Genomic DNA, 13,400 nt, shown 5'->3' with positions numbered 1-13,400 from the left:
TACGAAATACATAGAAATATATAGAATACATAGAAATATACGAAAAAAAATGTACAAGAAGAAAGTAAATTTTTACCCGATAATTAGATTCAAGGATCCTAATTAATTTTTTTTTAAATCTGCATTTAATTCATTTATCTCATAAATATAAATAAACAATAAGTCTTATGGATATAGAATAATGAGTCATTACGGATTTAAATTTCTAACATTACTAAACATTTGGTATTCGAGTACCCACTTCAATTTTAATTTAAAATTTTAATATTTATTATTATGTAATGCCTATTCTACTCTTAGAATAAAAATTATATGTTCTTAATACCTTAGCTTTTTAGTTTTATTATTACAATAATTAGGTATTAATAATTAGACTAAACACCGGATAGTATAGATAAAAAATATTTCAATTTTATGATTAAAATTGTAATTATTATTTTTTAGGTAAGATTTGTTAAAAAAATTATTAGATTGTAAAAGGAAATTAAACAAAAATATGTAAAACAGCTTTTAAATACTTAAGAAAATAAAAATATTAAAGTGTTCGAACAAAAAACGTTTTTCATGGCACTAAGAAATTTAAAAATATATGGTCATTGTTTATCGTATATTTTAAACGCACTTTTTATGTAAAAATTTATAAAATGCCCCGACAATCTTCCATCAATTCCTACCTCTTCATTTTATAATTTATTACAATTCTTTATATCATGAATCATTGAGACTTTAAAACAATCCTGGATCAATAAAGTAAAAAAAAGTACATTTACGCAATTTCATGTTAAACAGAATACCCTTTTGAAATAAAAAAATGTAGATCCTAATACCTTCTTTAACTGTGTTAACTTAAAATACAATTTTGGATATATATATTTTTTATGGAGACATACTCGGCATATTTTTTTATTTGAAGTTCCTAGATAATACCCCAACCTATCTTATTGCTGAGCCTTTTTTATAAGCACTTTCACACCACAAATAAGGATACATACGCGATATTTACATTTAATATTATTCGGACTGTAGTTAGTGAATAGATTATTTAACTTATGGCTTAGGGTTGTTGAAAGTTAATACATTGATTTCCGCACCCAAGATCTGCCCTGGCCAGGCGTGTATATAATGTCGACAAAGGTAAATTCTAACCAAAGCTCTATATTTCTAGAACCAAAATTAGAAAAATATATTTTATAATACTTTTAATTTTTGTTGTTCTCCCTTGCTTATTTAATTTTTGCTTCAGTTTTTATTGATTTTTATTTATTAATTTTACGGACGGATATACTGGATAGCCAAGGATAACGAGAACATTCTATAACTGCCGTGCTTTTTAAAATAAATCAAAGTTAGTAATAATATGTAAATATATTACGTAAAGGTTACCTCAAAGAATTATTATTTAGACAACATACTAAATTTTTCATTTATATTGCTTAAAAACCAGGTTCTAGTATTCCTGTTATTCTTGGCCTTATACACTGGATTATAGTGAACCTATGGTTCAAGAACATTTAAAGTAAGACTCTTTATTTGTGGTAAAAATATCAAATTTAATTTTAAATTTAAAAAAGAGACTGTGGCTTCTATATCAAATATTTCCTATCAATGCAAAAAATGTCCAGAAACGTTACAGGAATATATATTTAGGATATTTAGAGAACTTCAGAAATATTCTGTCTAGTAAGTATTAAAATATTCCCGAGATCATAAGCCTATGTCACCAAAGAAATTCGTAGACTGTCATAGTAATAAAATATTCTCAGACTATTTTCAATGACCATTATATAATAAATTGAAAATTAAATATTTATTATTTAAAAAAATAATTTTTGCTATTTTTCATTTTATTAAACTTACTTTTAAAACACTTTTAAAAAATGTTTTTTTTTTAACTCAAGCTGCTTACATATACACGGTAAGTTTATTTTGATGTATAGGATCATTTTTCAAAATAAATAATTTTTGAATAGGACAGTGAAAACAAATTACTCATTCTACAAAAATAAAAATTAGTATGGTTTCTATTAAAAACATCATAACTTTATGTCATATGTAAAAAATGAAGCAGCTATAATTCAAGGATTTTTTATTATTTTTAATTGTACATTAATTGTAATTGTTCATTAATTTAGCATTAAAAAAGTTAAAAAAAAACCTTTAAAAATCAAAGTTATAAAAGTACATACAACAAAAAATATTTATTAAAAAAAATTTATTTATGAACTTTGACCTACCTAAAACTAATAAAACTTCTAAGTAAAAGCATTTGAACTGCAAATTTCTAATATCCATGTTTTGTTATTCAATTATTTTTGCATAATATTAATATTCAAAATAAGCTTTGTATATTTTTTCGCATCAAATGACTTAATTTATTTATTTAAACTAAATTTTTTTACTATTTAAATTTACTAAAAAAGTTAAATTTAATCGCTCTTTTGTTGAACTTTATATTCTTCACATGACCTTTTTGCACCGCAAATGATCGTAACCCACGTGAAAAACAACTTTTAGGGCGCGTGAACATAGAAAGGACGTCGCGACGACACTAACCTTTCGAATAAACGCGGGATGTCCTAAAAGGATTTCGCAATTGCGCCGCGCATATTTAAAGGTACTTTCTGGATGTAATGGAAATGTAATAATATAGGTGTTGAGGGAGGGTGTAAAATTGTTGATATAAGGGAAGATTAAGGTGTGAATGCAACAGAAGCAGGATTGGGGATATAGGGTAGGAAAATTATCTGCGATATTTTTACTCTAGCCCTTAATAAAAAGTAAATTTAAGACGCTGTTATACACATTTTACTCAAATGGTTTGTATATTACTTAGAAAGCAGAAAGTGAATGCTGTCTGGGAATGGAAAGGAGTGCCGTTTAGGGTAGCGTGCTGGTTGTTTATTTCTTATATTGCGACTGTAATACTTTTTGGTACTGGTAGTAATTATGAACTTGATATTTTTTTCGGCAAAACAAAAGCACTGAGGGTGCTGTGTTTTGTTGGTACCAGGATATACTATCTAAAATGCAGCAAAATAAAAACTGCATCACAATCTATAGGGATTTTGCTAAAGCATTCGACACGATCTCTCACTCCTTGCTATTAAGGAAACTGGACCGTATTGGGGTAAGAGGCCCAATACGGTCCAAAAAGTACGATGTAATGATACATTAAGTAGCGGGACGGGCATTGGTACTGGAGTACCTCAAGGCACAGTCCTGGGACCAGTTTTGTTTTTAGTTTATATTAATGAATTGGGACAATTGCTGATGAATGATTCGATTATTTGCTTTGCCGATGACACTGCTGTGACATTTACAGACGACAATTGGGAAAATGTATTTTAAATTATATAAAGCTGAACAAGGCCTTAGCGTTTTACAAAAATGAATAAGTAGCAATAAAATAAGCCTAAACGTTGTAAAAACTAAATTTATAGCATTTTCATTAACAGCTGCCGATCAACCCTAACAATCTGATGTTAAAATTCATGCCACAACTTGTAATTTATTAAATTCTACTTGCATGTGTCCAAGTATACAGAAAACAAATAAAATTAAATATTTAGGTTTATATATTGATCAACATTTTCGCTGGAATAAGCACGCTATCGAAATGGCGAAAAAACTTCAAAAACTATATTACAAATTTTACCAGCTTCGAAACATCCTAAATGGAAAAACAATAGAAATAGTTTATAATTCCCTTGTAGAGTTTATTTTAAGATACTGTTTACCAATTTGGGGTGGTCTTCGCGAACCTGTATTCCAGATTTTAAAGGTGTGCCAAAACAAAATCATAAAGATAAATATATTATATATAAAAATAGCCTATATCCTACAATTAATCTTTATTCTGAATTTAATGTTTTAAACCTAAGAGGATTATTTCTAAGTACAAGTCTTTATTTCTACAAAAAAATTAAACATATTTTCACTGAACTTGATCATCATTATAGCACCCGTTCTAAAAGAAATAATGAAATACAATCAGATTTTTTTAACAAATTTCATTTGCAAAGAAGTATATTATCTTTGATTTTGAAAATTCTTAACATTTTACCGCAAAGTTTGAAAAAACAAAAATTGAGAGAAGTCATAACCAAAAAAATTTTAATATTGAACTAACACAGTTTATTACACGAAATTATAATAATTTTAAAAAGTGACTGATAAAGTAATTTAAAGTACATTTGTTAATTATTTTTGATTATCAGTTTACGTAGTTGTCATTTGTCATAAAATATAATCCCTTGGAAGTCGATTCATCTGTTTTGCAATTTTGTTTGAATTTTTAATTTCCTCCTAGTTACTTGTGCCTCCTCTTCTCCTATGCTCCTTATAGTAGAATAACATATTTATTTACTTACAAAGAAAACAAAAATTTTTTTTTGGTCTTTGTATCAATGTAGGAAATGAAAAATTTTGAACACAGGCCTAATTATTTGTGGTCTAGTAAAAATTTTTCGTTTCATTCTAATGGATTTATTATTTAATTGAGATAATATGCAAAATAAGAATCGCATAAATTTTTGTTAAAATATCTATAGTGAGTACTATGAATTATATTATAACCTTTAAGTTGTGTCTATAAATTGGATTTGTCAAAATTTCCGTAATATATTGTATTGTATTGTATTGTATAGGTCTAAATGTTGTCAATGTTGAGATAAAACCGGTAAGTATTGGTAAATTCCTAAGTGTTGGGAGATTGACAGTACTAGTCTAGTTGTTGTCGTCTAAGTTGTTTAGCTCATGTTGGTAATATGCTTTTACTTATTTATTTATTCTTATTAGGGAATACAAAGAGGCAGTCGCCTAAAAACTATATTCATGTACTACATTAGTGGAAATGATAAATAATTTAATTGCACTAAAAAAATAATTAACTCAAATACCTTGCAAAAAGATACCTATCCCAAATCTATTCTAGTTCTAGATCAAATAATTTAGCTTTAAGTATTTTTTTTTGCTATATAATCAAAATATATTTTCTCATGGTACGTATTAGTAGATCTTAACATCCTGGAGGATTGGAGGAAAAATCCCAAAACCACGACTATTTCCTAAAATTCTTTGTGGAATTATTGACAGCAAATGAATATTATCGACATTTGCATTAACTATATAGCACAAAAATATTACATCATTTTAAGCAATTTAAATTAATAGCGTTTATAGTTTCTAAAACCCAGGGACGAAGAAGAATTTGTTTTGTATCACGTTCAAGTTTATCCATGTATACATCATAGCCAGGATTCCATAACGAGGAGGCAACGAACAACCGACTGGCAACTTATCATCATAAACTGTAATCAAAGTATTAGTTTCTAAATTATTTGCTTTGTCTGTTAACAAATTGAAGCATTCTTCAGGCATTCTTCTTCTTCTTCTTCTCTAGTCTATATCTATCCACTCCTGAATGTAGGCCTCTTCCAGTGCTTTCCATGTTTGTCTATCTAGGGCAGTTTGGAGCCAGTTTCTCCCTGCTATTCGTTGGATGTCGTCCCGCCACCGCGTTAGTGGTCTTCCCGCAGTTCTTTTTGTGGCTCTTGGGCACCATTGCATGATTTTGTTAGTCCCTCTAGATGAGTCTTGCCTTGCAACGTGACCTGCCCATCTCCATTTTAGTTCAGCTACTCTTCTCATAACATCCGTTACCTTTGTCCTTCTTCGAATCTCATCGTTGCTAATGTGGTCTCTTAAGCTAGTTCCCAGCATGGCGCGCTCCATGGCTCTCTGGGTTGTTCTGAGTCTTTCTGCGCTCCTCTTTGTCAGTGTCATCGTCTCGAGTCCATACGTTGTAACGGGTAATATGCAAGCCTCGTAGACTTTCCGCTTAAGATTAATTGGGATGCTTTGGGATTTTAAAATCTATCCTAGTCTTCCGAATGCGGCCCAGCTAAGTCTTGTTCTCCGGGATATTTCGGCTGTTTGGTTTTGTTTTCCCAGTCTGACAGCGTCGCCCAGGTATATGTATTCCTCGACGTTTTCGAGAGCGTGGCCTTCTATAGTTATTACTGTTTGTTCGTTGGTCATTATTTTGGTTTTGTTTAGATTCATCCATTAGAGTCCGATTTGTGTTGATGTTTCTTGCAGTTCTTTCAACATATCTTTTAGCTCGTTGATGTCATCACTAATGACAACAATATCATCAGCAAATCGAAGGTGACTTAGTCGAGCTCCATCTACGTTGATACCTTTATTTCCCCATGGCAGCTTTTTAAACGAGCTTTCCAGTGCCATCGTGAGGAGCTTAGGGGATATGGTATCTCCTTGGCGGACCCCCTTTTCTATCTTGATCTTATTTGTTGATGCTTCTTCGTTGATGCTCACTTATAGTGTAGCGTTGTCGTAGACGTGTTTTATAAGTTTGGAGTATCTTGTGTCAATTCTTGCCTCGTCCATTGCGTTCAGGACAGCCCAGGTCTCGACAGAATCGAACGCCTTTTCGTAATCGATGAACGCCATGTGCAGAGTTATGTTATACTCGGAGCATTTCTCTATTAGAGTACGGACGGTTTGTAGATGGTCATTTGTACTAAATTCCTTCCTGAATCCTGCTTGCTCGACTGGTTGATAGAAGTTAAGTTTATTTGTCAGCCGGTTGGTCAAAACTTTTGTGAGAAGCTTGTACAAGTGTGAAAGAAGACTGATCGGTCGATAATTTGCAATATTGGTGTTTTCCCCTTTTTTGAAGATTAAAACAACCTCGGCATTTTGCCAAGATTCCGGTATTTTCTCTTCGCTAATACATTTGTTTAAAAGGAGACAAAGGGCATGCTCAAGCGCTGCTCCTCCCATTTTTAGCATCTCAGCGGTAACGCGGTCTTCTCCAGGTGCTTTCCTATTTTTCATTTGTTTCAGGGCCTTTCTTAGTTCCCTTCTGTTTACTTCTGGTATATCTTTGGATCCAACGTTCCGAATTTCTTGCCAGGCGATGTTTGGTTTAGACAGGGTTGATGTATACAAGTCCTTGTAGAAGTTTTAAATGACATTTATTACACCTTGTCTATCTGTAACCGTTTCCCCATTTTTATTTTTTATTTTAAAAAGTATTTTCCTTCCTCCAGACATATTTGACCTGAGTAATTTCATGTTTGAGTTTTTTGCAATAGCTCTTTCTATTAGCTGATTATTATGAGATCTTAGGTCTTTTCGACATTCTTTGTTTATTGTTTTACATATCTCCCTGTTTTAATTTGAGTCTCTGGCAGTTCTTTTCCTTTGGTCTATTAGCTTCAGTGTGTTTGGGCTTAGTTTGGATGGTTTTTTTACTTTGTACTTACAGCAAATTTTCTTTGTTGCTACCTGGATACTGCTCGTTATGGTTGTTGATAGCTCGTCCAGTTCCATTTTCTTCAGGTAATTTAAGTTGTGCAGTTTGGCTTCTAGAATAGTTTGGTATTCGTCTACCTTTGACATCAGTTTCAGTGGTTGGATAGTTTCCTTTTTGAACCATCTTTTTTCTTTCAATAGCTCTTTCTATTTTTTCTTTCTGAGATAAAATTTTGGACACAGAAATTGGCATTGCTGGTTATAATGTGTATAGAGTGGATACTGACAGTAGAAAGACCAGCGGAGCATTAAAAATTAAATATTTAGGTGTATATACACAGAAAAAATATTGGCTAGTTGCAATTGAAATAGTCTTTATTAATAGGAAATATTTTATAGTTTCTCTTTACATGTCTCCAAGTTCATTAAGGGATGAGTTCGAAACTTTTTTCTTGGGGTGGTGTGATGAAAGCATTCTTGATAATCAATTTCCTGTCATCATAATTTATGACTTTAATATCGATTTTGGAACTCGGGAATCAGAAAATTTAAAAAATATTTTAATTGATGTGAGTTTATTTAATATTGTACATGACGCAACAAGGTCAGGAATATGAATTTTTCACTGGATTATGAATACTGAATTATGAATGAAAAGTATAATGAATTTATCAGTACCATAATAAATGCATTAGATTAGATGTTATAGCTCCCTTAAGAACAGTTAAAATTTATCCTAGATATAAAGTTTGATGGAATGATGTTGTGATGTTGTTCATCCCTATCATTGTCCCAATGATATAAGTATATTAATTTTTATATAAAACTATTGGATAAGAACTATTATGAATATTCGTCGTTACTTCGTAACCATATTTTCAAGAATGGTGAAAATGTGTAACATAAAATAGCATAAATAATGCTGAAGCAATAATATTATAACGACTCAGAAATTTAGTTCAAAATCATGAATTTACCATCAAATCTATCATAAGTAACTGTTTTGTATTACTTTAAAAAAATATCAACAATTTTAAGTGGTTGCTAAATTCAAAGTTTAAAATTTCGTGGCTCTTGAAAAAAGATTCCTTTATCTAAAACTCTTTTAAGAATATTCAAATTATTTTGTCGAAATTTTCTCATAATTTCAAAATTTATTAACCGTTGCCCAACAATGTCATTAACGTATTAAATACTTATTATGGTAAAATGTACAAATCTACACACATACATAGATGTTTTTCCTTCATACATATTTATTACCCTTTTTTATAATATCTAAAATAAGTTATGCAAGTCGAGAATCAAAATTCATAATAAATAATCACCTGATGGACCTCTCTTGTCGTAAGACGAACAGGCCAACATAAAAACAGGTAGAAATTACAAATATTCTCACAATGAAATCGAAACCTCAACATGTTTTTCCCATGTCCATTTTTTTCTATAGAAAACCATTTTTCTGAGGGGGTGGAGAGTCTCTCCACCCCCTCAGCGATTAAAGCCAAATTCTTTCAGAAGCATCGCATCTCATCAAGATTATCTTATCAAGTCTAATTTATAAAGTGGTCACGATATGAAGTGGTTTCAGTATGCAACTATTTTAGTTTGTTTTCAAAGTCATAATTATCTTTGTCTAATGTTTTTAAGCATTAAGTATTTTCACCACCTCTATTAAAAGAACTTAAAGAATTTTATTCAATTATTTATATAAGGTTGTTTTTATATACCATTTTAATATTCAGTTAAGCCATTCTCTTTATTAATCTTCTGATCCTTTGGTAAAAAAAAGTAATTTTTTGAACTTAATTTATTTAATTTATTTTATTATAATTGTAGGTTAATTTAGAAAACAAAACTTAACCTGTTTGTTAATTCAATTAATACTCGGTGATTGCTTTGTTCCCTGCAATAAAACAAACGCCTTGAATTAAAGAAATAGTTAGATAAGCTGTAAATGCGTCAGTAATCACTTATTTCTTTCAAAGTAATTTAGACACTGTGACCTTAAGAAAAAGGAGGATTGATTAACCCTAAATCTCAATACGTAATGCAAATGATCCTTGAGAAATATCCAATAGTTCTTAGAGTATTTTTCACATTTAAATAAAGAAAAAATGATTTTTAATTGAAGAAGTATACCCAATACTTACAATTTTTCAATTGTAAGTATTATAGGCTTCTTAAAAAGAGAAAAATTGTTATGGATGCCTGGAAAATGGATAGCTTCTAAAATGTAAATGATCCCTGACGTATATCCAGGACTTTAGTAATTTCTTTGGGGAATTGAGATGTGAGTGCTGTAGTCTTTAAAAGTTGGATACTGGATATATCTTACTCAAATACTTCTCTCGGAGGAGACGTTGTCTCGATAACTATCTGGTTACAATTTTACCTTTTTTTTTAATATTAATTTGGCATGCATCAACTTTAAATTTCTATGAGGTTCGACATATGTATAAGGATAATAATGTCATCTTTGTATCTCTTGATTATTATTCTTGTAGCATCAGTTTTTATATTAGAAGTGGTTCGATTTGGTTCCTGCAAAACTAGGCTATGTTCTACCTAGACTACTATATTATTATGCAAAACAACTTTGATTGAAAAAAGGCACATTTTGGAACATTCTTTGGATAAAAGTGGAGATACTAAAACTGCATTTGAGCTAATATAATGTAAAGGTCCAGTATTTCCATAAGTCTCAAATAAGTTTATATTATTTTCATATATTATCATCTTTGTACTTATAAAATATATTAAGACAAATTGCAATACTGTGAAAAAGAATCAGTTCAGTGCTCAGTTATTTTATGTGTTATTTCGTGATATACACATCAAAATGGTCTAAGGAACACTTAGAAAAATAGTTTTTTTCGCCTTATAAATTTTTATATATTTATATTTTCATACGGAATAGATACTACCTTTCATATTAAGATACCAACGAAGTAAAATAAATATTTGGGTACAAAAAATCATGCCAGAACAGCGTTTTTTGCTACTTGCACATTTTGTCGAAATAACGCAGATTATAATTTTTAAATTCTAATGCAATATCGCATTTTCTGTGGTTCCAACCGAACAATTGTGATTTAGTTTTTATTCAATAAAAATGGAAAGACGACATTTAACTCGAGAGGAAATGCTAAGAGCAGTCGGAATGCTTGAGGCAGGAACAAGTCAAAGAGACGTTGCAAGAGTTTTGGATACATCTCTCAGTGTAATTAACCGTGGACTTGTGGACAAGATGTAGAGAGACAAATGATGTTAGAGAACGGCATCAAGGCCCATCACGAGTTACCATACCTGCCCAAGACCCAACGGTAACAGCCTCTATTTTGGTTTAGCAGCTCTCACGAGTGCATAACGTCGAGGTTTCAGGTCAAACTATTAGAAACCGTTTGCATGAGAGAGGACTTCATGCCAGAAGACCCTTAAGGGTTCCTCGGTTAACTTTAGGAAATCGAGGTGCAAGATTAACGTGGTGCCAAGAACATGTTAATTGGAATCAAGAAATATGGGCCACAGTTTTTTTTACGGATGAGTCTCGATTTTCATTTTATCCTGATTCTGGTAGAATTCGTGTCTGGAGAGAGGAAGGAAATGAAAGTCGTTTGCGTCATACCCGGGAAGTAGTAAGGCAACGTGGTGGATCACTAATGTTTTGGGGTGGCATTAGACTTGACGGAAAAACGAACCTCATTTTTGTGGAAAATACAATGACTGGAATAAGTTATAGGGATAATATACTACTGCCTGTAATTGTTCCATATTTATGCGAAATGGGCCCAAATTCGTTGTTGCAACAAGATAATGCCCCACCACATCGAGCACGGCTTGTACGAATCGCTATTGAGGCAAATCAAACTTCTCTACTACCTTGGCCCTCTACCTCACCGGACCTTAATCCTATTGAGCACGTTTGGGATTGGTTAAAAAGGCAATTTCTTCAACGATTTGACTTTTTTCAAAGCGCTCTGGAGCTTCGTCTTGCTGTGACACATGTTTGGGAGAAGTTGCCCCAAGAATTAATTAATAATTTAATTTTAAATATGCCTAGACGATGCCAAAGTGTTATTAATAATAGAGGTGGACCATCTGGCTACTAGTTTAATTTGTATTTGGTAAATTTTTATTTTTATAATTTTTTTTAATAAACGGTAATAAATGGGATTTTGTTCTTTATTTTTATTTGGGCCCTAAATTATGAGTAAATTATAAACTACAAAAAAAAGTTAATAATTATATTGTTATTTTATTCGAATAATGTAAAAAAATTGCCATAATTAACTTTTTTCCATACTTCTCAAAAATATTAACATATTTGTATGTGTTCCCTTGATCATTTTGATGTGTGTATGTGATAGTTGCCAAGAACTTTTTGTATTTAAATATTTAACAATTGAGTTAACGGCACTCTCGCTCAAAAATAGAACAGTTCAATATAGTTACGCATTTAGTATAGTTTATTGAACCAATTATGTTGTTTACAGGCGCTATATAGGTATAGTTGTATATGTTGATATAAAATATATTTTTTTATATAAAAGTTAGTTACGTAGTATTACTTAGTTTATAGATGTTGGCTCTTAAATATCAAAAAATTAAAAGTAAGTTTCAAAATAAAAACAACGATATACTGTAATGAATTCCAAAGAATTCTTAATATTTGAATAATTATCAATATATGCTTAATAAAAAAATTACAAAATAATCAAGTCCTCTAAGTAAATAAAAACCTGATAATTCTTAAAAAGGAAAGAAGACTCCTTAAGAATCTCTCTGGTTAATCCATCTATAACCATACTATCTTTATCCCATACCTGTATTCTATCTTCCCTTCTTGCTTTCTTATTTTTCGTGGAAAATAGAATGGTACTAAAAAAATACTAAATAATTAATCTTGTTACTTTTTTTGTTCAATATATAAAAAAACTAACAATAAATAGATTGAAAGTAAAAGTAAAATCACTAATATAGAAAAAAATCTAATAAAAACCGATATCAACCAAAATTCACTTCAAATTAAAAACATTGTAGAATAATAGTCCACCTCATAAAAATCTTATAGGATGCACCTGTTTGTATCTGGGCCGACCGTCGCGCCTCTTAAGAACCTTTTTTTGTACCACAAAAAAAAAGTCTATTAATCATCCCTTAAAACTCTTAAGGGATGCTCAAGGTCGGGTTTCTTTGAAAGATTTATAATTAATTCAGAGGGTATAACGGTATATTTTGTAAGTAGCATTGTGACTTTTACTATTGAGTAAAGTTTTGTTTGTTTTCTTTATTAATCCATAAAGTCACAGATAGTTTGGTTTGAAAAATATTTAATTGATTTTAAGTAAACATATTTATGTTAATTCTTGACATGTACACACCGAATTTTCAGATTAGAATCTTAACTTTCAAAATATACAATTAACCCTTTCATAGACTGTAAAATGATTACAAGCACACAACTGGGTTATGACAAAATATCTTGTTTTATTCTCCGCTTAACAAACAGTATCTACATTATCATAATTGTTCGAATATATTAATAATAATAATCTAGTATAAGTACCTATATACATATACAATCAAAAGGCAAGAGTGCAGTTGAACATAATTTGTTTGGCTGATGGTATACACTTATTTTTAAGAAGTAGACATACACTACCCGTAAAATAAAAAAAGATCCTAAAGCTAACAAATTCAAGAGGAAAAATTATTTTTTTTATAATCTATCATAAAACTAGATGATGTGTGGACACAAGATTTGATTATTGGAGGAATTAGCTATTAAATCAAGATTGGGGCAAGGTCGACATATAGTTTTTAATATGGTCAAAGAAAGCTGAGATAGAGTAGACTTGTAGGGCAGAGGATAGACTATTAAAGACTTTAGCCAAGTCATATGTAAAAGATCTCTCGAATTTTGCGGATTGACGTCTAGGTATGATGATCCCTTTGAATCGCAAATTCTTTATTCTTTATTTACGGGATCAACCCCATTACAAAACAAAGAAATTCAAATACAAAATAATATTTTAGCCTAACACTCAATTTAACATTCCATAACAAAAATATTACAGTCAATATGATATGTTGCTACATTCCAACAAGTAATATAACCC

At 30.6% G+C, this 13,400-nt stretch overlaps 1 protein-coding gene across 1 annotated transcript in view; it reads right to left on the bottom strand.

Moving 5' to 3' along the window:
• Nucleotides 1-2,520, bottom strand: part of LOC126733836 (uncharacterized) — a 56,205-nt gene extending 53,685 nt beyond the window's left edge. Inside the window, exon 1 of the mRNA XM_050437250.1 lies at nucleotides 2,235-2,520. Within this exon, the coding sequence (XP_050293207.1) occupies nucleotides 2,235-2,292 (58 nt within the window). The 5' untranslated portion in view covers nucleotides 2,293-2,520. The remainder of the gene's footprint in view (nucleotides 1-2,234) is intronic.
• Nucleotides 2,521-13,400: the final 10,880 nt, after the last annotated feature.

This window comes from Anthonomus grandis, chromosome 3 (genome assembly GCF_022605725.1).
Source record: "Anthonomus grandis grandis chromosome 3, icAntGran1.3, whole genome shotgun sequence".
Lineage (NCBI taxonomy): Eukaryota > Metazoa > Arthropoda > Insecta > Coleoptera > Curculionidae > Anthonomus > Anthonomus grandis.
This window is presented reverse-complemented; position numbering and strand designations above follow the sequence as displayed.